The sequence below is a fragment of the Anabrus simplex genome, chromosome 2 (genome assembly GCF_040414725.1).
Source record: "Anabrus simplex isolate iqAnaSimp1 chromosome 2, ASM4041472v1, whole genome shotgun sequence".
Lineage (NCBI taxonomy): Eukaryota > Metazoa > Arthropoda > Insecta > Orthoptera > Tettigoniidae > Anabrus > Anabrus simplex.
The window spans coordinates 275,614,200-275,641,672 of record NC_090266.1 but is presented as its reverse complement, the minus strand read 5'-3'; the positions used below and the strand labels follow the sequence as shown (position 1 = coordinate 275,641,672).

Genomic DNA, 27,473 nt, shown 5'->3' with positions numbered 1-27,473 from the left:
ATTAGACAAGATTCGCTGGAGCCTGGCTGTCACAAAAACGCCTCTTTTTATAGTGTGATATATAGAGCCTTTAACATTCCCTTGTCCAAGCTTATAAGGTAGAAATTAACGCCATCCATACATTAGCATGCCTTAATGGGTTTAATAGCAATTTAGTTGGCAGAATTCTTAATAAGATTAAAAATAAACCCACCAGCACACTTAAAAACAGAAGAAAGAGAATACTGACTTTGTACCCTTTACTTTCAAAAGCAAGAATCTGTAACAAATTTCGAACACTTTCAATAAACAGAACCTCAGTGTTGCTTTTAGAACTAACAACAATATTTCTATACTTTTCTATAACACACACACACTTAACAAATCCAACAAAAATTTGCAGTCAGGGGTCCACAAATTGAGGTGTAACCAGTGAGATGCTATTTACGTTGAACAGACTGGAAGGAATTTTCAAATCCGCTACAAAGAACGTTTTAATTCAGCTACATACAGATTTTCTGCTATGAGTGAAAACATGAAAGATCAGAATCACTCATTCTCCACCGTAAAGATCTATATATCCTACATGTAACTAAAAAGGGAACTTTATTAAACATTTTAGAAAATATATACATAAACCTCAATCAAACATACAATCCTACCTTTAATCTTAATGAAATCCAAGGAAAAACTAACATCCTGAATGACACAATAATCGAAAAAGTTCTGAAGTAACATACAAGGAAGTCTGTCGCAACACGCATTACTGGTCCGTCCTCCCATCCTTCTGCTCACTCTCAATCCCCTCACGCGCTGGTTCCCCAACCTGATCCACACAAGCACAGGGCTGGAGGAAAGAGGAAGCGCATAATATTTCGTAGCTTTTCATATTAACCTTTACTTCAACCTCATTTTTTCCTTCTCACACTCGGCTTTTTTGTTTCCGTTTTAGATCCTGGCTATACTTGTATTCTCCGTGAAGAGATTTTTTACGGATTTCGAAACTTCACTCCGTCCCAGAAGCATGACAAACCGATAACCTTTGAAATTCTCCATCATTTTAAAAATTTCCTCCAGTCAACCAATAGTTGTGGTAAATATGGTTGGACCCACATCTGTTACAACTAGATTCGTCCAGGATTGGAGCTATGAACATTTTAAACATAGATTTTTATTGCATTTGTTGATAGTATTTTATCTCAAGTTTTTTATGAATCACTGTTGTATATGTCTTACCTTTGTATTATTTTTAAGCTGATGATGACCTCTAGGCTAGGTCAAAACATGTCCTATGTAGCTTTTGAGACAGACCATCTATCAAATGACAAACTTGTATTGAACAAGGGGACTTTATACAATTAAATTCTGAGCTTATACATAGTTCGGTACAGATCCCAATATGAAATTTATAACTTGCGGTGTTTTTCATCTTGAAGCATGTTTTCCCCATACAATTAAACCTCATTAAGATGTCTTCTTGTTTAACGCATCATAAATTCAATGTCGTAATTCCCTTCTTATTAAATCTATGTAAAAATATCTTGCTTATCACGTCATGATTTTTCGCTATTACTGCTTAGTGTGATCACATTTTTTCTAGCCCTGAAAATGTTCTTTGTCATCCCTTGTGTATGGAATGTCATTTCTAACGCAGATAAGGGTCCTTGTCATCAGAGGCAGGTCGGGGAAGTTGCACGATAACAGGAAAATACCTTGAATTTCTGAACTTCACAGGCTAAATTACACTTTTAGGAACCGGGCGAGTTGGCTGTGCGCGTAGAGGCGTGCGGCTGTGAGCTTGCATCTGGGAGATAGTGGGTTCGAATCCCACTGTTGGCAGCCCTGAAGATGGTTTTCCGTGGTTTCCCATTTTCACACCAGGCAAATGTTGGGGTTGTACCTTAATTAAGGCCACAGCCGCTTCCTTCCAACTCCTAGGCCTATCCCATCCCATCGTCGCCATAAGACCTATCTGTGTCGGTGCAATGTAAAGCCCCTAGCAAAAAAAAAAAAAAAAAAAAAAAAAAAAAAAGAAAGAAAGAAAAAACACTTTTAGGAAGTAAGCTATTACCTTCAGGAAATTTCAGTTTTACTAGCCAGTCGTGATGATGCTGAACAGAGCCTGTTTGTGGTTGTTTCATATTTCATCAGAAGTTAGAAATCTATTGTGTCTAGTACAGTGGAAGGTCATTTGTCTTGCGATAGCCTACATACAAATTGGCAAGATAATTATGATAAGTGCAGTAGTGTGGTTCATTTTTGTCTTGTGATAGATTAGTTATGGATAAGAAAACATTAGTGAAATTGCTTACTAATAAAAACAAAATTAAAATAGTTGAGAAAGTCTATAGGCATCCTAAGTGCATCGAGTTGACGTGAATGTTTAGACTTGCACCTTTGATTCGATGAATACTAATTGAGGAATCGCAACAAAATTGAAAGTATCTATAAAGAAAGCAAGTGCACAAAGGAGTTTCCAGAGTTACCTTGCCAATCAAATGGGATTGATGAACTTTGCTGTTTCCAACGGATGGGTTGAATATTTTAAAGACAGGCGGCCTGGTATACAAATGCGTGTGAGGAGAAGCATCCACTGTTGATGATGAGACTGTTGAAGAATGGACCAGTGTAACACTACCATCATTGCTGGAAGACTGTGAGCCCAGTGACATCATCAATGCTGATGAAATGGGACTCTCTTTTAGCCTGCTTCCCAACAAGACTAACATACAGAGGAGAGGCTTGCCATGATGGGGAGCTGAGGAAGGGGAGATTAAATTAACTCCTGCTATGCTACAACAAGAACGGCACAGAAAATTGCCACCCCTTGTCATAGGCAAAGCAATGAACCCCCGGTGTGTTAAAAATTTTAGGACCGAGCTCGATAGCTGCAGTCGCTTAAGTGCGGCCAGTATCCAGTATTCGGGAGATAGTAGGTTCGAACCCCACTGTCGGCAGCCCTGAAGATGGTTTTCCGTGGTTTCCCATTTTCACACCAGGCAAATGCTGGGGCTGTACCTTAATTAAGGCCACGGCCGCTTCTTTCCCACTCCTAGCCCTCTCCTGTCCCATCGTCGCCTTAAGACCTATCTGTGTCGGTGCGACGTAAAGCAACTTGCAAAAAAAAAAAAAAAATTTAGGAGCTTGCCATGCCATTGCAAAGCCAATAGCAATGCATGGATGACATCATCCTTCTTTGAAGAATTTTTGTGCACACTCAGTGCCAAAATGGGAGACAAAAGCTGCAAAATATTATTGTAAAATTACCTGTATGTTGCACATCCTGTAAATATACCTGCCAGGAATGTAAAAGTAGTTTTCCTCCAGACAAACTGAACAATACCAATATAGTTGGTCCGTTATTGGACATATCTATATCTCTATCAAACTGAACAAGTCAACTTCAACCTCTCGATCAGGGTGTTGTTCACTGCATAAAATTGAAGTAGTGGGAAATGCTAGTACAAATTGGTTGGCCAGCATAAACAGTGCTTGAACAAGTAGGAAGGTCACAATCCTAGAGCTTTGAACTTTTTAAAAATGTTCTTGGGACTCCATTGATCAATCTCCAATTAGTAACTGCTTCCACAAGGCAGGATTTTGAGTTGGAAATGGAACCGTCAGTAGTACAGAGAAGCACACTGAAGTTACTGAAAAGCCTTAGGAATTAGACTGCTATGTTGAATCTGACAGTTTCGCTGTTTGTCACATTCAGACAATCTCTAACATTTTTCAAGGAGAAGAAGAAGTTGCTGTAATCGCCACACGACCCTAGCAAGGAAGTTGGGTGTGAGGGATACAGTAAGAAGCTTTGTGTCTAGTTTCATGGTTAGTATAAATGTCATGAACAACATGTCAAAACTAGGCTTGACCCTGTGTACCCTGGGACAGAACAGCAGAAAATATACAATTGTGGACATGTTTTTTAGGTAGAAGAAAGATTGAACTTAATGATCTTTCGTTTTACGTTTTTGAACTGTTGGTGCGATGTGGACAGTAACATGTTGTATGTTATGTATATAGTTATTGTTGTTGTTGTTGTTATTGTTCTTATTATGTATACTATGTTTATTATGTTTACTATCGTATTGTCACTAAATGTTTGTGTGATCAAGTGATTAAATTTGTGTGTTCCATCTTAAATGAAAATAAGCCTACAGTGCAGCAATAATAGCATATTCAACAACTCATTTGTTTCATTACTACAGAGCTTGAATACTATATAGGTAAGTGATGAAGCGTCAATATCTACCATTTAAAAGTTAGCAAAGCGATGTACCATTCATATAAAAATGGAAACTGCTAGTTATACAGGTTGCCCATAATTATTGACGTCACGAGGGGTGAGTTGGTCCAAACTAATGCCTGATATTGACGAAGTGTTGCAGCATTGAAGATGCAGCCAAAGTCATTTTCTCACACATGCGTGAGTGTAACCTCCAAGTAATTCTTGGCTGACTGGGCAAGTTGGATATGCGTTTCAGGTCACATGGCTGGGAGCTTGCATTTGGTACATAGTGGGTTCGAACCCCACTGTCGACAACCCTGAAGATGGTTCCTGTGGTTCCCCTTCATACCAGGCATATACTGGAGTTGTGCCTTAATTAAGGCCATGGTTGTTTCCTTCCCAATCATACACCTGTCCCATCCCATTTTATCGCTATAAGACCTGATATATAACCTTTAAGTTTTCCAGTCTGTTAAAACTAATGCAAGATTAATGAATACTAGAAAGCACCTGTAAAAGAAAACCTTTAATTAATAGCAGAATGATATGTTTCATTCCTAAAAGAGCATAATCAGATTTTATCAAAGCACACTTTTTGATTAAAACACTTTTGTTAAAATTGCATATTCAACACCTTAATAAATGTGGAAATTTTTTTAAAATTTATCTTATTGTACCCTTGTCTATTGTACTTTCTCTTCTCTCTGCTGCCCAGGCAATCCTTGGTCTAACGCCTGATCTTGCTGTAAAAATGTTTGGTAAGGCATTTGATCTGAATGTAACTAATGAAACGGTAGATATTTGTCATTGTCTAAAGAAAAGAAATAACCAGAATGCCCCCAGTATTATTGTTGAAGTGAGGTGTACTCATGAGGACACGTTTGCTAACGTTAGATTGTCTGAGGTTTCACATGCAAGAATCAACATTGATATATATGGAATAAAAAAACACTCATTCAGTTGGTAGCAGCTTGACGATAGTTGATACACAAGGATTAAACTATAATATGGCATATACAAAACGTCAGCAGTTGGCATCAGTGGGTACGAATGCATTATGGCCTAGCTAAAATGGCATACATTTTTATGATTACCCATAATATAATGCCTTCTACAGGAAAAACAATTATCCCACATAAAGTTACAGTTTTACATGTTTATCTTTGAACAATACTAACACCATGTATACACATTTTAACATGCAAACTTTCGGAGCACTGGCAAGACACCTCTTCACATCACCATACTTGAAACTTCTTGATAACCTTAAAATTGAAGTCCTTCATCTCAAGAACAACATATTTCTCAACCACCAGCAGTGTCAGCGCACTGATATGCCTTGTCCCATGGAATTCCGAAGAAATATCTTGATCTGCTTCAACGTTCAAACATGTTGTCAATCAAACAACTGCTGTAGTCATGGGCAAAGTTATAATTTTAAGTAATTTGACTACGTCCAGGAAAGTGTCCTCTAAATGATTTTTAATGAAATGCTCCAAGATAGTTACAGCTCCACAAGCATAACAGAACTCTTCTCTCGTGTGTACAAATTCTAATTCAGTGCAATGTCGATTTGCATTGAGTTGTGAATAAGTGCTCACAGCTAGTTTGAGGTCTTGTTCGGGAAATGTCTTGCTGAACACTGAGAATAACTCCATATCCAGCAGTTTGGCCACACTCAGGTGATCAGTAAATGAAAAGGGGTCTTCAGCTTAGTCAGAAATGATATTGCATACTTTGTAGCAGCAGAGTCATTTTGTGTCCATAATCTCTCTTGTTCAATGGGGAGTTAGAATCTGAAAATTGAATTTCATCAGTGCTGTCTCTAACTTCCTTCACATGAAGTTGAAAATAAGAGACAGCCATTCAATTAGGTCAGTTTTCCTTTTCTTCATTTGTTTGAACAATGTGGAGTGCAAGTTTTTGAAAAATACAAAGCCAGTATATGGATGTTGGATCTTTTAAGGTACAGATGTGGCCATTACATTCATACATTGTGTCTGAGTCAGTTGCTTTGATTTGCTTCAGTTCTTCATAACAGTTTATCAGTTCCTTTCCGCTTTTGAAGACAACATTAACTGTCCTGCTGTTATAATTCCACTGAGTCGGAACACTTCTTGGAAGACGTTTCTGCACATCTTGATCTAAAATTTGGATTCATTTTGATGACCTACAGAAAAATGGTGGTATGTCTGAATCGAACCAAACCAAACCCCATGGCGCAACAGCCCCGAAAGGCCATGGCCTACCGAGCGACCGTTTCCCAGCCCGAAAGTCTGCAGATTACGGGGTGTCGTTTTGTCAGCACAACGTTATTCTTCCATTTCTAGACCAGGGCCACCATCTCACCGTCAGATAGTTCCTTAGTACAGTAGAAATAAGTGAAAAAAACACTTCGAGGTGGAACTAATTGCAACAAAAATGATTATTATTGTAAATGATAGGTAACATGCTCCTAATCAACATACTAAAAATATGCATCTGTACTGTCGCGCATAATGCGTTTTTGGCTGCCATCTTGAAAAAACCCCATCAAAATCAAGAAAAAATCATAAAAGTAATATGTGGTATGAAATTACAGGAAATTTCACACTGAAAAATAATATATTGCTTTTTATAAGTAAAATATTTCCAAAGTTGAAGTAGGGGGAAAATGATTAAAAAAGTATATAGTAAAATGTCATTGTAAAGAACACCAGTTGAATATAATGTTCAGAATAGAGAAATTATTTTTAGGCCCCTTCCCTTTTCCCTAGTTAATATATGTGGCAAAATATTTCGTTGTAACGAATTTCAGACTTTCAGTATAATGAATTAAATGTAGTCTTTTTGCTAATATTTAACATCTTTTTTCTTCAATATATAATTGAAATCCTGTTTTAATTGCTGGGTATTTCACACAACATGTCTCTATACAGCTAATACCAGACGGCACACACTATACAACACGCAGGCGAAACTACCGAATTACAATTCGGGGGAAGGTAAGCAAACAGATCACAATTCTGACCAGCAGGTTGGCTACCCAACAGCACATGAAGATTATCTTATTCAGTTTTGGTGTACTGGTATTCAACATCATTATATAGGATTAATTTCTTATAGAAAGCAAATTAAAGCCTATTTTCTATTAATAAAATATTGGGTTGCGCGGATTGGATTACAGTATTCGTGTTTATAGAATACGGTTCAGGTAGCCATTTTCCATACATGTACGCAATTGGTCAAGCTGTATATCGATTTCAAAGTAACCAATACATAAGAACGAACGCTATTGGCTGGGGAGGAACGCCACATTTACAATCAACCAATGAACGTCACGGTTTCACATCTCTACCTTCAGTACTGCATTTTGTTTATTCTCATCTCGTGACGCGATCGTTGTTTTCTCTTGTTTGTGAGGCAACGTGTGTATTAGTGTGGCAGTTAACTGTCACCAATATGGATCAAAAGAAGCAAAAGCAATTGTCTTTAAAAGAAAGCTATGAAATACTTCATGATATGGAGAAAGGAGGAAAGAAAGGAGAAATGATGAAGAAGCATGCCATCATTCCTTCAACACTATCTACTTTTCTAAAACAGAAAAGTAAGATATAGCAGAATATTGATGCTGATGCCCTTGGCCCTCAACGAAAGAAGATGGACAGTAGACTATGAGGAGGTGGACAAAGGCGTTTATACATGGTTTGTTGAAATGCTGTCCAGAAACATTCCTGTCAATGGCCCACTGTTATGCAAGCTTGCACGATCCTTTGCATGTTCTCTTGTATTTCTGGAATTTATGGGGAGTACTGGTTGGCTTCATAGGTTCTGGGAAACATGGAATTTCCCACAAGGTTGTAAATGGTGAAGCGAACAGTGTCCCAAAGGAAGTTGCATCTTCATGACGGATGGAGACGCTATCAGCTGCCTCGAAAGAATATTCGCCGGTGGATATTTATAATGCAAACAAGACTGCATTATTCTACAAATTAATGCCACACAAAACCCTTGAATTGAAATAACTGTTTTGGGGGCAAAAGCTCAAAGGAATGGATAACGGATTTTTTGTGCACCTACTCCACAGGGACAGATAAACTGAACCCTGTATAATTGGGAGGTTTGGAAAGCCAAGATGCTTCAAGGGAGTACAACATCTGCCCTGTGAAGATAGGCACAACAACAAGGCATGGATAGTATCAGTGATTTTCGAAGAGTGGTTGTTGTGCCTGGAACCGGAACGTCAAATGAAGGCCGAAAAGAGGAGAATTCTTCTCATCTTAGACAATTTCTCCTCTCACAATTGTGTACCTCGCCATTAGGAGCATGTGAAAGTTTTATTTTTGCCTCCAAATACTGCCTTAGTTCTGCAGCCACTGGATCGGGGGATAATTCCATGGTGAAGCGACATTACCGAGCTCATGTGGTCTGTCGTATGCTATGTAACATTGCCTCAGAGAGAGACTTTAATGTCAACTTACTGGAAGCAGTGCAGATGTTCAATGCTGCATGGAGATCACTAAAAGATGAGGTAATCAGGAACTGCTTTCGAAAAGCTGGAGTGGGTTATGGAGAAGACAACATCACAGGAAGTGAAGAGTTGGATGCAGAAACAGAGGAGAACTGGAAGCATTTTTGTGGAATGTTGGATGTGCCAACAAGTATAAATGTTACTGATTATGTCAACATGGACTGTGATATGTTAGTGGAAAAGGAAATCACTGAAGAAGTGATTGTGGCAGATATTATATGTGATAGGAATCCATGTGATGAGGTAGAAGAGAAGATTTGCCTCAGTGTTCAACAGAGTTTGACTATTGTGCAGGCAACAAACATGGCATGTAGTCTTCAGAATTTTCTTCTGTCACGAAGTGATGTGCCAGAATCTGTGTTAAATTCAAGTGCGGTGTTTGCTGACTAACTTGAATATTCGTTTGTGTCTGAAAGTGTTCAGAAGAAAATCAGATTTGAGATGCTGAAAACATCTTACAAATACCTGTACTTTATATCATTACTTCATGTACTGTATATGTGTGTGTATATATATCCTAATTTTCCTCTCATTTAATAAATATTAATATTAAGTATTAAGGTTTTTATGTGTAAATTCATGTTGAAATAACATAGATTCTTCAACATGTTTAGCAATGGGAGAGTTCTTAATAATTGACTTATTTCAGTATAACAAAGTTTTACTATAACAAATTAATTTCTGAGGTCCCCAAAATTTTGTTATACTTGTATTTTATTGTACCTACATAACCCTTAGTGATCAGGAAATTTTGAAATGAACTTAACAGGCGGTTAAACATTTGTTATCTATTTCTTCAGCAAATGCGGGAACTAAAAAAATTGAATCCAGAGCTCTACAAAATGCTGAATAAGGGCCATTTTACTGTAGGAAGAAAGGACAGGAAGTGGTCTGGTGTTTGGACTGGTATGTACATTGAGCAGATGCTCATAAAATGCACTAAGAGTCGTTCTGTTATAACTCACAGATGACGAATGACTGAAAGTCATCGTGCAACTCAAATTGTGTGCCATTCTAAATACATTGAAGTAACATGTGCAGTGAATTTGCTGACCAGTGTTTCACGTTTTGGTAGTGAACAACATACTGTTTTAACTGATGCAAGGATGGCCAGAGATTTCGAAGATATGAAAAAGATAATGTAAGTTTTTATAGATCACAATCCATTTGCTGCTTCTTCAAGTGATTTATGGAATATTTTTAAAGGAATTACAGATAGCATTTTGTAGTGTTCTGGATTTGTTGTTTTTTAGTTCTGCATTTGTTGAAGGTATATTCTGGAGCATTTAGTATAATTACGGTACCATAACCTGAATAACAATATAAAATCTTATAATAATAATAATAATAATAATAATACTTCATTAACGGTAATACCATTTTACATAACAGTAGAGAAGAATAAACAAAACACACTAAAAAGAAAGTTCAATGGAGTATAAGTAGAAAAATATGTACAGATATATACACAGGTTATATTACAAGTAATCACAGGAAAGTAATAGTCAGTTCTGGAGATTATGTAAGTGATTTCTCAATTTTGACAATGAGCAGTTAAATACATCAATATCCACTTGGTTTAGAGATCTTGACATTCGTTCAATTGGCCCATTGAATGTGTAGTTAGTTCTCTGCCAATTTGTAGACAATGTATTCTTGAACCTTATGCGTCTGTTTGGTACATGTACGTTAATTTTTGCAAGGAGTTATGGACAATTCACCGAGGAATGAAGCAATTTTAAAAATGAAGAATGTATCCAATAATTCACGGCGTTGTGACAGGCTACGCAGATTTAAGGACTGTTGTAAGGATGTATAATCAATATTATCATATGAGAATCCTGTTCTAAATGAATATAAACGAAGAAATTTATGTTGTACTGAATCTAATCTATGGATAGAGGTCTGATGAGAAGGGTTCCAAACAGGTGTACAGTATTCTAGTATAGGGCGTACCATAGACACATACAGCAATCGATATGTAGCTAAGTTTGAAAATTCTCTAGAATATCTAGTAATGCAACCCAATCTTTGAAATGCTTTCTTACAAATATTTTCAATATGTTCATTAAACGATAGGTTATAACTTATTAAAACACCAAGGTCATTAACTTGTGAAACAGGAGTTAGAATGTTGTTATTACTAAATTTGTACTGAAATGATATTTTCTTCTTGTTTTTTAAAAAACGATATTATTTTACATTTCTCATGATTAAGTTTCAACCCATTTTGAATACAGTACTTTTACAGATGATGTAAATCTTCTTGAAGTTTTAAACAATCAAGTGGACAATTAATTTGCATAAATTTTTTTGCATCGTCGGCTAACAAAAGCAATTCAGAATTCTTAAGTATGTTTTTAATGTCATTTATGTAGAGAGTAAAAAGTAAGGGCGCAAGGTGAGACCCTTGAAGAACTCCACTGGTAACAATAATAGGCGCAGAAAAATGATTCCTTATTTTAACAATCTGCAGGCGATTTTTAAGATACGATTCAAACCATGAGAGGAGAGGCCCATTAATTCCGTAGCCGGTTAGTTTTTGCAGCAAGATATCGTGGTCGATAGTGTCAAAAGCTTTTGAGAAGTCTGTATAAATGCAGTCCACTTGGGAGTGGTTCTCTATTGCATCCAAGAGGAACTGATAGAATAAAAGAAGATTGCTACAGGTTGACCGTCCTGAAAATAATCCATGTTGCTCATCAATGATGATGTTTCTAAAGGGAGGTGTGATTTTGTCAAGAATTGTTGAGTCAAAAATTTTGGAAATATGAGAAGAAATTATAACTGGTCTATATTGTTTTATGTCAGTTTTATCACCATTTTTGAAAACTGGACTAAACAAATCCTTTCTTCCATTCCACTGGAAAAACACCTTGGTTTAATGATAAGTTGAACAGATAAGAGTGCTTCACATAAAATAAATGAGCAGTACTTGAGGAGGTAAGTTGAAACACCATCAGGTCCTACAGTTTTCTTTAATTCCAGAGATATCAGTTTGTTGTAAATTTCTGCCTTACTAATGTTTATAACTGATAGATTGACAGAGAAAGGATAATCATATGACATACTACTACTATTCTGATAAGAAGAATAAACAGATGAAAAGAGGTTAGCAAAAAGATTGACAATATTTTCTCCAGTATCTGCTGTAACTTCATTAAGATGCATTGTTGAAGGAATATTATCACATGACCTTTTAGAACTGAGATATTGCCAGAATATCTGTGGATTGGAAGTAATACTTCGTTCACAGTTGGAGACATACATTGTAGAGCAAGATTTAGATTCAGACTTGCATTCATTTCTTAATTTCAAGAAATGCTGATAATCACTATTGAGACCTGAAATTTTGTATCGCTTGTGTGCTTTCTTCTTTTCAATAATCAGGGACTTCAATTTATGATTAAATCACTTTGGGAATTTGGGAATCTTAAAATTCTGTGTAGGAATGTAAAGTTCCATGCCATAATGTAGTATTGAATAGAAGATTTCTACTGCTTTATCAATTGATACATTTTGAAACATCTCCTTCCAGGTGAACTGTGACAGATAATAATTTAGTCCATTATAGCCACCATTTAAAAAGTCAAAATAAAAACTATCAGCAGGCAAGGAATTGTATAGCTCATTTAAAGGTAAAGAAATCTCTAATGCTGGGTGGTGTCTATCGAGGGGGACAATGCTTTCATTACTAGATTTTACTTCAATGGAACTGGAGTTACTGAAAACCAAATCAAGAAAGTGATTCAGAAAATTTGGGATAGCATTAAACTGATTTAAACAGAGATAAGAAAAAGTGTCTAACTAAACTGGACTGCATAGTGTGGTTACCTACTGGCATAAGGCCAGAAGATGTTTCTTCATTTACTATCCAATTAAGATGTGGTAGATTGTAGTCACCAACAATGAGCAATAAATGGTTGTCAAGATTTAACATAATTTTTTCAACAGCACTGCAATGTTCGAAATATTTTTGGACAGGAGACTTGGGTGGAATGTATACAGCACCAATGATTAATTTTGTGGTGTTAAAAGTCAGGGACACAAACAACTGTTCAACTGTGTTAATGCATGGTATCAGAGTAGGTTTAAACCTCTTGTTAATACAGATCATTACCCCCCATGGGATGCCTTCATACTCGTTAAAGAAGACCTATCACATCTGAAAATTGAATACGTTTCGAGTCCGAGTTCCACATCACTAATTTCATCATTTAAGTTTGTTTCGGTTAATACCATGAAGTCATAGTCAGCTAAACATGAAGAAATTTTAAGTTCAGTTAATTTGCTTCGAAGTCCATTTACATTTTGATAGTATCCTCTAAAGTGTTCAACTAACCTTTTTATTGATGTCTTTGGTGCTTTCTTAGTATAGTGTATCTGATCTCTGTGAAATGATTCCCTATCTACATTTTGTATTGTATTCCTGATATAAGTTATACTTTTTAAATCATTTTCTGTATCACTTAAGTTTTTGCCATTAGGATTAGCATACCCCCTCATTTTCTTAATTAGTTTCCCGAGAGCATTCTACTAGATATTCTACTGAGAAGTTTACCAAACTTAGAGGTTCCTTTTCTGTTAAGGTGTAGCCCATCTTTTCTAAAATCACTACCTCTAAGCCAACTATTACCATCGACAAAAAGGACATCTCCATTTCGGCATAACCAGTCAAGAGTGGAGTTTACAGCATCTATATAGCGATAATCAACATCATGCCGATATAAAACGCCACAGAGACAAAGCTTTGCCGCTGGAAACCTCCTTTTTATCGCAGTAATAAGCCTATCAGTTTCGGCCGTTATGTCACTAGGTGTTGTGAAATTATGAAGGTCATTTGTGCCAATATGAACTATCAGGGCTTCAGGATTTTCTTTAATACTGTCACTGTTTACATGTTCAGCAAGTTGACCCACTCGTATGCCTGGATAGCAGTACGTAATTTCCCTCTTCAACTTCGGGTCCAACATTTCTTATCATTGAGTCCCCCACTATTACTGTACGGGCTTGTTTTTGTACCGGTCGCCGACGGTATTTTTTTTTTGTCTTTTCAACACTGCAGCTGAGTCATGTTCTATGATGGCCTCATGATCATTACATTCTAACGCTTGAAAGCTGTTTTGTGTCATTATATTACTATTTACAGAATCTTTAAATGCAACATGTTTCTGGTTAGGCCTAACTTTCTTCAACTTAACCTCTTTAAAATCATTTTCGTATTGTCTCGGCATTTCAACATTATTTTGTTTAAAGTTCTTCAATTCCAGCAGAGTATTTTCTAGATCCTTTGATAACATTTTAATTATTTCATCTTTGGATGAGAGTTCAAGTTCCAGATCTCTTATTCTAAACCTCAAATGCGAGGAGTCCAAAGTGAGGTTATCGGAAACGAGATCGTCTACCGGATCCGACACTTCGCTACCAAACGTATCCTTAAATACGCACTCATAAGAAGCATTAAGACTATTAAGACTAGCATTACTTCCGTGAATAGATCCATTGCACTTCATACACATATTATTACCAAACATATCACCACTCTGAGAAAAAACTAAATCACTGTTTACCGCCATGTTGTCTTTATCCACCTTTTTGATACTTATATTTGCATTTTAGCAAATTAATTAATTACACACAGTACATGTTTCGTTCTTTTTTTAGAACATCTTCAGCTGTTTACATTGCTTAGGTGATTCACTAAGTTTTTATCTTTTTAAGTACATCATAATCAGGTACCTTGTTCTTAAATACTACGTAAATATAAATTAAATTAAAATGAATTAAAAACAATGTGGTGGTTAAATGGGTTAGTGAAATGAGATGGAAATGGATTTACTTATAGTTAGCCTATTTTAAAAAACTATTTCTATTCGTTTGAACAGTTGTTGTTAAAAAGTTTCCAGCACTTTTTCACTAAATTATTCTGCTTGTTATCTGGTAAAAAGTTTTTGAAAAATGTATGACTTTCCTTTGACACTGTTCTGAATATTGTTAAGTGTTCACATCATTTACTCCCTCCAAGGTGGCTGCTATTTGTTTTTGAATTTACAAATGTATCTTGAATTGGGTTAGTTCCAGAACCTTGAAGCTGATTGCCATTTGCTATTAATAAAGGAGCTTCCCCTTGTTCTTGCTGTTGTCAAAATCCATTCCTACTGTGACCTTGGAGGAGGTACGGCTGAAGAAGCCTTCCGTCTTGTGTTGTAACCTGAAGAAGCAACGTGGGTTCTTACTTTTCCCAATCACTAACATTCTTTTCTTTTCACCAGACATACTCACACAACATAAAACTGTTACTCGTTCCTTGGAGATTTTACAGCCTTTAGCACTTTCATTTTTGAGCAAGTGTGTTCAGACAAGGCGCGATAATACAGTGCAGTCTCTTCAGCATTATACACACACTCGGGAGGGAATTTAGAAGCAATTTCAGGCCACTCCTCTTCTATCCACCTCTCAGCAGCGACAGAATCAGCGTCGTCCTGCTCACCATGCGTTTGTTTGTACACTATATTTTCTCGGTTCTTCCAAGGGTGAAACCATCCTTCCACTGCCACGAATTTATTTTTTCTAGATTTTTTTTTTTTTTTTTTTTTTTTTTTTTTTTTTTTTTTTTTCCCTCCTCAGAAGACCATCAACCCGAGCATCTTTCTCACGAACATTTGAGAACCAAAGTTTTAGAGCTGATTCAACTTGACAGTCTTTTCACCACGATTTCGCTTACAGTTGAAGTTTTTGTTTTCTTTTGCTGCCTTAAGAATATTGTCTTGATTTTTCAATAGCTTGCACAAAATAGGTTGCGAAATTCGTAACTCCACTGCAGCATTGCGTTGACTCATTGTGGGCAATTTGTCATAACGTTCTATAGTAGAATATTTCTCTTTAACGGTTAAGTCTTTGCGTTTGCTTTTCACACTGGCCATCACTGCACTACAACGCTAAGAACTTCACTGTGCGAAAGCTTTAGAAAGACTCGAGTGAGTGGTCCGTGACTAAACTACCGTAAGGGAAGAAACAAAAAAGAAAGTGTATGCGGGAGGTTCACCACGTGCGCTGACAGGTTTTCTACCATACACCTGTTACAAAAGATGAGATGTGAAAGTGGTCTTGAAGACAGCTGCAGTGAGAAAACGGGTTACTAAAGGTTGGGAGCGTTTTTTTGTATGCATTCTCCTCGCATACTTGAGAACGAAATCGTTGAAACCAAATGTGATAACATAAACCGAATTCATGATCACATTAAACGGAAGATTTTCAATGCATCAGTATTCGTCCGTACGGGACTTCATAAAAGTGATTATATGATATGGTTGATAACATTATCCGTGATTACAATAAACGGCGTCCACTGTATTTATCCCTTGTTCTCACTAGAGTGGAGGGAAGATAACAGTGTCACTAAATCCATATACACGTCTGTATAATACTGTCCTCAAGCCTTTGCCCTTGCTGTTTGCTGCGTACAGCAATGTCACTTTGTTATTTCTTGAGCAAGTATTTTTTCAGGCTGATAACAAATCAAACTTATTAGGGTTATTGTCAATAGATGGAAGTAATTTTCATAACTTACTTTTGTCCTCTGCTGGTACAGTGAAGCTAAAGAGCTCAGTAGAACACGGTCTTTTATTTGAAATCTGCACCAGTAGTGCAGCTCACTTCAAAGAAGCAAACAAAGCTCAAATGACCGAGCGAGTTGGCCGTGCGGTTAGAGGCGCACAGCTGTGAGCATGCATTCGGGAGAAAGTGGGTTCCAGCCCCACTGTCAGCAGCCCTGAAGGTGATTTTCTGTGGTTTCCCATTTTCACGCCAGGCAAATGCTGGGGCTGTACCTTAAGGCCACAGACGCTTCCTTCCAACTCCTAGCCCTTTCCTATCCCATCGTCCCCATAAGACCTATCTGTGTCGGTGTGATGTAAAGCCAGTTGTAAATAATAAAAAAATAAAAAAAAATAAAAATAAGCTCAAATGACATTTTTCACTATGCTACCTGAAAGTACAAATCTGTTTTGTTAGCTAGTAATTAGCTAACTCTTTGGTTTATTAAGCAATATTGTGTTATACCTGCTACTGACAGGAACAGCATCATGTGTTTGGTCCTTCAACCACTCCGGGATAGCAGCCCTGTGCCTTTTGCATTGCTATGTACTATGTGATGCTTTCAGTCATCTTTGGAATTTGAGAACAACTTCTAGAGAAGGCATTGGAAGTGGGCCAGCAGACTGTGATCACCTGGGAATTGTGCTCATGTTTGCCATACCCAGAACATTGCCCATTCAAGTTCTAGTTGTGCAATATCACCAACTTGGGTAGTTCACAACAGTTTTGTGATTAGCTGGTGTGACACGTGATTCAAATGGAAGTGGAAAGTGTAACGGTATTTAAAACTTTGTAAATACATTCTCAACGTGCAGAAATCTTGTTCTCATCATACGATAATGTGTAAATTTCAATTGTTTGAGATTACCAGTGTGTTCACTTGCTCGTGTGATCCTTAAAACAAGGCAACTAGTTTTTTTCTCGCGAACAGGAGACTACACAGAAAATCTAAGATATGCATTTGGAAAAATAGGGCAGGTACTTATGCATAGTGCCTGAAGACAAATTCTGACTTCAGAAGATTCTCATAGGAAAGTGACAGAACCCAGGCCATTGGTAAACATTGTTTTATTATGGTATAGACAGCAAATACACAAGACTACGTACAAAGAACAGGTCTCCACTGGTTACAGACCTTCGAAATAATCACCCAAGGTTTCCACTGTGCATTGCCAGCGGTGGGGCAGGCGCTGAATACCATTCGCTGCATGTGTATCGCTGACGTTTGATACCTCTCTCCGAAATGCTGTTGCGATATCCTCTTTGTTAGCAAACCATTATCAACGTAATGGCTTATTGACTTTGGGGCTTAGATCATAGTCACATTGGCTCAGATCTGGCGAATAAGGCGGGTGTGGAAGAACCTCCCATCCCCACCGTTGTAAGCGTCGCTGAATGATGGCTGCTGTGTGAGCTGTCGTGTTATCATGTATGATTATGGCGTTGTGCCACTGTTCTATAGGACATGGCATGCACACCTAATGCTTCCCACACCTCTGCATGGCATTAGCGTGCATTTCTGCCACGGGGAACTGCTATTTTAATATACGATCGTTGCTCCTGCTTGTTGACTTCCATTTTGTGACGCTCTCACTCACACACTGAACTTGGGGGCATGCTTAGACCCACACTGTTGTTTACATACACCATCTAGTGGCATCATACGCTAGTACATACCGTACGTTTCCAAATGCTTATCTTAGATTTTCCGTGTTGTCTCCTGTTCGCGAGAAAAAAAATAGTTGCCATGACTTATGACTCAACCTACGTATTAACTACTAATCATAATTTATAAGCTTCATATCCGTATTGATAGTTCACACAAATGCAATTGTACGATGTGTTATATGTATGTTCACCTGAGGATGACCCGTTAGGGTCGAAACCGGTCCTGTATTTTTTTAAATAATAATAATAATAATAATAAACAAGTATTGATTAGGTGGAGTTCCTCTGCTCTTTGCATTTGTTTAACTACTAAGTCGAAATTGGGAAGATATTTTAAAAAACTTCCACTTTAAAAAATAAGACCTGTCCAAGTCAATGTGATGTAAAACAAATAGCAAAAGATAAGACCTTAATTCATAGTTGAAGAGCATGATCAGAAAACAGTGGTTAATAACACACTGATCTGAAACATAAGGCTGCATTAATATATTGTTACTTTTAAGGGCTGTTACTTTGAAGATAGAACTTGTATCCCCGTGTTAATTTCCATATACTCAGTGTGGTGACCTTGTGGTTAGGGTTGCGTAGCTGTGAGCTTATATTCAGGAGATGGTGGGTTCGAATCCTACCATCGGTAGGCCTGAAGATGGTTTTGTTTGGTTTCCAATATTTTTCATATTTGTTCACTCATGTTTTTCACTCCCTTTAATACGCAGTTACTACTTTTGCAAGCCTTTTGATATTCTCCTCTCATCTGGAGAAACTGAAAGATACAGCATTCACTGTCCATAACAAAATGTAAAATGCACAGATGTCGAAGAAAATTTGTAAAGGGGTTCCATATCCCTGTTGGGTAGTTTGCAATTGAATATTAATTATCTCTTTTAGCCAACACATTCTCTTTCATTGTCCCCAGCAGAAATGTTGTAGTGAGGTTTTACTATACACAGTCACTTTCTGTGTTAATGAATTATTGCATCCCTCTTCCTTATCCTTTATGTCCATACAGTCCCAATGCCTCATCTGTTACATTGAACATAGAACCTCTATCCCCATGTTGATTTCCATATACTGAGCAAGGTGACCATGTGGTTAGGGTTACATAGCTGTGACCTTGCATTCAGGAGATGGTGGGCTCAAATCCTACAGTCGACAGCCCTGAAGATGGTTTTCCATGGTTCCCAGTTTTCATACCAGGCAAATGCTGAGGCTGTACCTTCATTATGGCCATGGCCACTTATTTCCCAATCCTAGCTCTTTCCCGTCCTTGTCTTCCTGAGAACTGTCAATGTGTTAGTGCAACGTTAAACCACTAGCGAAAAAAAAGTTGATTTCCTTATACAGTCTCAAGTGTGTTTGTCAACAGTCGTGTGCATCATTTGATTAAAATAATGAAGGAATAGGTAATGATAAGAATCAATTATTTTGTTCTATAACGTATGTGATTTAGTTATGCCTGAGAGTCCCCAGATGCGTTGTAAAAGTACATCATACAAAACTGCCATTGTAACAGTAAAAGTACATCATACGAAACGGCCATTGTAACTAATAATAATAATGTTATTTGTTTTACGTCCCACTAACTACTTTTTAAGGTCTTTGAAGACGCCGAGGTGCCGGAATTTAGTCCCGCAGGAGTTCTTTCACGTGCCAGTAAATCTACCGACACGTGGCTGTCGTATTTGAGCACCTTCAAATAATACCGGACTGAGCCAGGATCGAACCTGCCAAGTTGGGGTTAGAAGGCCAGCGCCTTAACCGTCTGAGCCACTCAGCCCGGCGGCCATTGTAACGGTAATGTTGGTAATATGCACACGACAACAAGTTTTCCTGCCCCAGGAGTATATTACCAAAGACAGTTGAATATATTTGGTTGAAAATACTCCGAGGTAACTTATGTACCATAAAAAACTGTTTTAAATTTACCTTTCATTGTTATGATTAAAATATATTTATGATATTGATGAGTGAAAAGTTACAAGTACATCACTTTTGGAGCATGATAGCTGAGTGGCATAGCTTCAGGCTTCTTACCAGGGCTGCCACAGTTCAGGTCCTTGAAATGGGAAGAGATATGCAGTAGTTTTGATTCCATATAATACTTGGTCATGTAACAGTGATCAGGGTATAAACAGTCGCATAAAACTACAAGCTGTATTTGGCTGTATTTGCTTAGACTATGTCTTTTCTGTCTCAGCAGTGTGGTCACTCACTTCTCTTTGGTCTGAAAATGTGCAGTAGGTTTATGTCTGTTGCATTTTCTCACTTCTGCTGAGAAGCAAACCTGCAGCTGCATTTCATCTCCATGTCAGTACACTGAGAAGCAAAAAATAAATTATCTAATACAGCTTGATCCCACCACCAACTCTCTAAGCAACATACAAGGAGTTCCAGTGCTGACTTAAATTGACAGCTTGGATTCTTTTCTTTTTAGAAACTGGATAAAGCTGTTTGTGCAATCTGCCATGGTATATTTCTCCTCTGAAACATTGAACATGTGTTCATCAACTCATCATGTCCAACTTTGTTATACTGGGCTGCCATATAAGTATAAATATATGAAAAAAAGGGAGAGCAACTTATAAAGTGGGGACAAGACAGACATAATTAACTTACTGTTCATACCAAATACTTTCTGCACGTGCAATTATGAAGACTTCTGTGTACCACGGTTTAAGATCAGATTTTGTACACTGCAGTTAGCTGCGTTTGGGACCATGGAATGCAGGTTTCACCGGTTTTTCCTCACTTACACCAAAGAAATATTGGCTGGTATTTTACTTTGTTTATTTCAAGTCCTTATCTGTGTCGGTGCGACGTAAAACCAATAACAAAAAAATATATATATATTTCAAGTCCTGGATCATCTTGTGTATTCCCAGATGCAAAATAAATCGAATGGGCTTAATAGTCTTCCAGACCTAAATCCTTGAAGTTAAATAAAATCTGTTGTATATAAAAGTAAACTTGTATTTTTTTTTTTCTTTTTTAATTTCAGAAAGAATGGCAACATCTTGAAAATGTAGCTGTAAATTTCCAGCTGCAGTGATGAAGTGCAGATATTGGCATTTTCACCTGTGAATATCTTGACTCCAATGAAAGATGGCAGTACTGTTGTTAGTGCTGTTCTGGTTTGCAACACTTTCTGCGGGAACTGACCTTTCCTATCTGGATGGAAGCATTGATGAACAAGATATTGCAGCTGTATTCAACAAAGTAGCGTATGGTGGAATTACAACTACAAAAAGAAGTATTTCATCGAAATTTGTTCCACCTTCTGGATCTTCTACAACAGTCGCTCCTCCATTTTCAAGAATCTCCATTCCTACTGTTCCATCTAAGTCATTTGTTCCATCAACTCTTCACATCTTTCCAACATCTCATGAAACTCCGTCTAACACTCCAGTGATATCTATTGGACGACAGAATATGACTCTCTCACCACTCATGGCTCCTAAAATATCTCTAACTTATACTACACCCTCATCCCGTGATGTTCCTTCATACGTTCCCCCAGTTCGATCGTTCTTTACCCCCCCTCTTCCACCACATTATGCTAATCCATTTGCTGACAAGCCTACATTACGTGGAAGTTACTCAGATTCCGGCAGTTCTGCAGTAGGAAGACGTCCGATCCCTCCACCCCAGCGACCTGTTGCAGGAAGAGAACGCATTCCATTAAGGCCACCAGATCTTGCTGCTAATTCTGATAAAGGTTCAGCTGGGTGAGTACTTGTATTAATTTATGGTAATACCACAGTCTAGTATAGCAGTCGTGAAGCTCTGCACAATTCTTTTCAGCAGACTCTACTACTGCGCTCCAGTTGGCAAATAAGAGGGGACGATAGTCTTGGCTTCAGCTCAGTTGTTTAAAATGCCATCAACATTTATGGAAATGCTTGTAGTGCTATAAATTGTAGCAAAATTAGCAGTGTTGGTCGTTCTTTAGATTCCCTAAAAATCCTGATGGGAAGTAAGGCGAAGCAAATGCATGTGAATTTAACTATTATGAAACTCGTGTTTGTTAATAACTGGTAGGCTACCTACACAAATACTTGTATATTTTACTTTTAGAAGCAGAACATGGCTAATAAACAGCGGAAGAGACGACCTTTCATGGCTCAGTTTCTTTTCTTTCTTTATTTATTTATTTCTTTCTTTCTTTCTTCTCCACGTTTCCCTTCTCATTTCGAAGGTCAACTTCAATGTCTTTCTAAACAATGGGAGCTAAAGACCAATCAGTTTTGCAGCTTATAAAAACAACCAAACTGAGTTAGTTGGCTACACGGTTTGAGTCACGTAGCTGTGAGCTTGCATTCATATATAGCACGTAAATTGTTTTCCATGGTTTCCCATTTTCTCACCAGGCTGTACTTCAATTAAGTCCAGTATCGCTTCCTTCCCCAACCTGTCCCATCGTTGCCACAAGAATTGTCTGTGTCGGTGTGATGTAAAACAACAAAAACTATTATGAAAACAATCTCCACCATCACCATTTAGTTTGCTACCGTCACGACATAGCAATATTTTCCCATCAGCGACGTTCGCTGATGATGGTTATGGTAATAAAGTTCTAAATTTATGAATATCTCCATTATTAGTCTATAGCTCGTATGGTAAAAAGGTATCAAATTTAGATATAAATTATTTAAAATGAGATTTTCTATAATTATCATTAATTTCCCTTGGTCAACTCTTGTTCTTTTCTGATCCTGACGGTATTAGGTTTACAAGGCCTAGAGAGTCTTTCATTTTAACCCCGTTTGTCGTCCTTCCCTTTCTTTTGCCGATAACATCATTCTTCGAAATATTGAACCTCTTCCTTTTTTCTTCTGATTAATGGTACAGGAGAATGGTTGCCCATTTCTACTTCCTCTGAAAGCAGTACTCACCACCACCACAAAGTGCACTTTCTAGATAGAACTAAGTATTTCCAAATAAGCTTGGGAAAATATAATAATTGCAAATATCTCTTTTCCCTGGTAAAAATGTATGAAACACAATTGAAACTATATGGCATACAACTGTTACTGTGTACAGGTTTTTGATACAGCTAGTATTAATGGAGAAATTTGACATTTTCTATTTTGGCCCTGTTAATATTTCTACACCACTGTAAACTAATAGAGTAATACATAGCCTGGTGCACATATTGACTATCCCTGAACTTGGTTTCCAGAAATTCCCATGGTGACAATACAAGTAAAGAGAAAAAATGAGCTGGTTCTATTTTTGACATTTTTTGTATGCCCAATTCAAAGTAAATACAAAGTATGAAGCAAAGATTTTAAGTGTACAGACAAAATTATAATTTTATTTCTATCTTCTTCTTCTTCTTCTTCTACCACTTTTCCCACACCTTCTGGGGTTGCAGGTGCGAACTGCACATGTGGATTTGGCCCTGTTTTACGGCCGGATGCCCTTCCTGATGCCAAACCTATGTGGAGTGATGTAATCGCTATTGCGTTTTCCTGTGGTGGTTGGTAGTGTGGTGCGTTGTGTGAATATGAAGAGGAGTGTTGGGACAAATACAAACAACCAGTCCCCAAGCCAGAAGAATTAATCACACGTGATTAAAATTCCCGAGCCGCCCAGGAATCGAACCGGGGACCCTCTGAACCGAAGGCCTCTACACTGATCATTCAGCCAAGGAGTCGGACTATAATTTTATTTCTATATATATCCCATCTTTATTAGAATGGTCATTTCTTACACATAAAAATTAAATATGATAGTTTTTTGCAAGCAAGTTGCCTCTTGCTCTCCACTGGCTGTCACTCCAGCTGTCGAATTGATTAACTTTTCTCCTATTACAGCTTCATGACTACTGTGTTAGACTGTAGTATACTGTCAAAGAAGAACCTTGCTGATAATTAGCATTTGTACATTGCTTTGTGTAGGCATCTGAAAGCTAAGATTACTAAGTGCAAATCTTTCGATATGAAGGTATGTGTCAGAACTTAAGCACTGTAATATTGCACCACGTCTATTTTTCTGTACCATCTCATGATCATGAATCATTTCCCTTTCTGGGGCGATGACCTTAGATGTTAGGCCCCTTTAAACAAAAAGCGTCATCATCATTTCCCCTTTTCCTGATGCAGCTTCCTCTCCAATTCGCTATGTTCTTAGACCACTCCTCATCGATCACCGTATTCCAACTTGAGTTCCATTGCTTCACGCTGTTGTTAACCAGATTCTTAACATCATAATCTGTGTCTTCGTTTCACCTCTTTCCTTTCATTTGTAATTTCATACTTTGTTGTGGTATTCTCTCCTCAATCATCCGTTTAATACGTCCAGATAACATCAATTTATTTCTCTCCATTTTATCACGCTTTCCTTGTCTTCCACAACATACCTCTCAGAAATTCCATTTCTACTGACTGTACTTGTTATTCATCCTTTTGTTGTTGATCAGGTCTTGGCTGCACGTAACGTAATAGTTTGGTAATATGCCTTGTACATTATTTCTGTAGTTAGTGCTGATTAATCTTTGTTCCATAGTAGATAATGAAATTTGACATGAGATGCTCTCATTAATTCCATTCCAAAGTAGGCCTATTTCAAGTTCTGCACAATTTCAGGATCTTTGTCTCCAAATTTTATTGCTCCTCTTCCTCTCTATCCTCTTGCCATCACCATCTTTCTTTTCTATTTACTGAACCTCATTCCCCATTTTTTTAGTCTCCTCATTTACTGTATCAGGCTTCTCTTCTCTCTCATCTTTCCTTCAAATCACAGTATCATGAACAAATAGCATTGTGGTTCTTGTACCTCCATAAACTTTGACAGCCATAGTACATTTCCCCAATCTCACTCCAGTTTCATTTTCAAACCATCTTGTTTTGCCCACTTGCACTTGCATCTTAGCATAATTGCAGTGTTACTCTGCTTGTCATTCCTTTTGTTGCTCAAAAATGCTGAGCCTAACGAGGAAATCCATGGATCGAGATGTATCAGTACCATAATTGTAAACACAATGTAATAAATTGGCTCATAACAGACGTCAAGAGCTCGTACATTTACTCCAAGGTCAACTGTTCACATGCAAAGTTTGCCATAAGAGCGATAGATAGTAAATAAAGTGGTTGGGCAAGGAAAGACAGGGTGACCGAAGTAATATTTCACTCAAAATAGACATACAGTATATGGGATGAATAAAATGTGATACAATTAAATACAACCTTGCAAAATTAATTATCAGTTTGAATATTTGTAAAATTCTGCCGTAAAAAAAATTTATAACTTGCTTTACATCGCACCGACAGAGATAGGTCTTATGGCGATGATGGTATAGGAGAGGGAAGGAAGTGGCCATGGCCTTAATTAATGTACAGCCTCAGCATTTGCCTGCTGAAAATGGGAAACCACAGAAAAGCATCTTCAGGTCTGCCGACAGTGGGTTTCAAACCCACTATCTCCTGAATGCAAGTTCATAACTGTGCGCCCTTAACCACACAGCCAACTTGCTCGGTTGGAAAAAATCCTACCTTAGAGCATAGAATTACCAGGGGTACAAGAATAGGATAATAGCCAGTTAATACATAATAGAAAACAATGATTAACGGTGCAGAGTTTCAGAATTACAAAGGGGAGAGCCCCATAGAGAAACAACAAGAGAGCAAAGTGCATGCTTAAGAATAAAATAAAATTTTTACAATAAATATAATTTCTGTTATTACCACAATTCGCAGGAATTAACTTACGCTTAAAAACTGGCACATGACTAGTGCATACCGCGGAGGCCACCGAGTAAGCTATTTGGAGCTACTGGCGCTATTGTGGTGAGTTCAGGGTTCTTAAAAATACAAATCACTTCTCAGACAGGTAGCATGTTTTACTATCCACTTAATCCATTTAACTGTTATATATAGTTACAAGTTCACTCACGTTTGAGATTTCCGCTCAACTCTGTTTATAATTGCAATCATAATACACACATCCACACAGGCAATCACATTGGTCATCAGCACGTCAAATTCCTGGTCTTTAACACAGCTTCTCACAGTGCTCTGCTGTTCCAAAACAGTTCTCAGTAGCAAGCCTTGTTGAACGCCGCATAGCCTAATTAGGGACTCGCTTCCACCAAATGACTTGTCACGGACTTGCAGCCGTCTCGTTCTGTTTTCTTTCATTCATGATTGATGTACTCAAGGCTGACTCCAGACTAACTGGTTTATGCCAGTTTGCATTTTATAAAAGCCTGTAGAAGATTCTAGTAGTTTCTAATATGAAGTTATTCTGGGTACCTAGTTCATTGTTAATCAGCTTCCTGCTTCTTCTAGCACTTCCTTATCACAAGCCTCAAAAATTCACCATTGCTATTGTTTTGCTTGCAGCCAGCCCCCTTCTCATTGTGTCAACTGTGCCGCGATTATTATCTCTCGCTGGCATTCTTGCCAGCTGCCCTGAGTCACATTGTCACAGTGCTCCCTCTTTATAGTAGCTCGCCCTGTATAGCTCTACGGTGAGGCACAAGCCAGTCTAGGTGAACGACTTTCACTTTCACTCAGGAAGACCACTGAATCCTGTAGACTACCTTGTTAATCCTGGTGATAATGATGTAAGGACCTTTCCACAATGATTGGAGCTTCAGCAACATTCCATTCTTCCATACATCCAAGCCGGTATAGCCACACTGTCACCTTCCTGGAATCCTGTCGAGTTTTTCTGCAGATCATATCAGACCTTCATCTGGTTATTAGCTACCTTCAGGTGTCCTTGGGCCTACTTGTGGATGTCTTTGAGCCATTCCACCAGTTCAATGTGTAGTCTATCGCCGATTGTTCTTGCCCTGGAGTTGTCTCAAATGTTAAGTCACTTGGCAGGCATAGTAGCTCACTTCCAAAGACTCTGTAGGTGGGTGTCCTACCTGTCGTGTTGTGAGTGGATGCATGGTAGGCCATTAAGAAGGGCATCCTCTCATCCCAGTCCCTCTGATGCACCAACACCACCTTCCTCGGATGCTCCGCGACAGTCTTCACGAACTGCTTTACCATGCCATCCGATTATGGGTGATGAGGTATCGTTTGGATCCTGTGTACACCAAGAGACTCCAGAATTTCCTTCATAAATGTTGACATGAATTTCCTGCCCTGGTCACTATATAGTTCCCTCAGAGCACCATATAGACAGAAGAAGTTTTTCACCGGGGCATTGGGCACTTCGGAGGCTTCATGATTGGGGATGGTATAGACCTCAGGCCATTTCATTACGTAGAGTATGGCTAGAAGCAGGTGGTGATTTCCGGTGCCTGATTCAGGAAATGGTCCTGCAATGTCAATGGCTATCCTCTCTTAGGGCGCTCTGACATTGTACTGGTGCATCTGGCCCCTACTCGCCGTACGAGGGCCTCGGCTCGCTGCACAGGTGTTACATTTTTGCACAATCTTTCAAGATCCATCCCCAGATGTACCTTGAAGTAGTAACATTGCTGAATCCGATTCAAAGTCTTATTGACACCAGGATGGCCTGCAGTGGTGCTTCCAT

General features: G+C 38.0%; 1 protein-coding gene across 1 annotated transcript in view; it reads left to right on the top strand.

The window, feature by feature from the left end:
- Positions 1-27,473, top strand: part of LOC136864052 (uncharacterized) — a 218,510-nt gene that overhangs the window by 123,883 nt on the left and 67,154 nt on the right. Inside the window, exon 4 of the mRNA XM_067140582.2 lies at positions 20,980-21,706. Within this exon, the coding sequence (XP_066996683.2) occupies positions 21,084-21,706 (623 nt within the window). The 5' untranslated portion in view covers positions 20,980-21,083. The remainder of the gene's footprint in view (positions 1-20,979; positions 21,707-27,473) is intronic.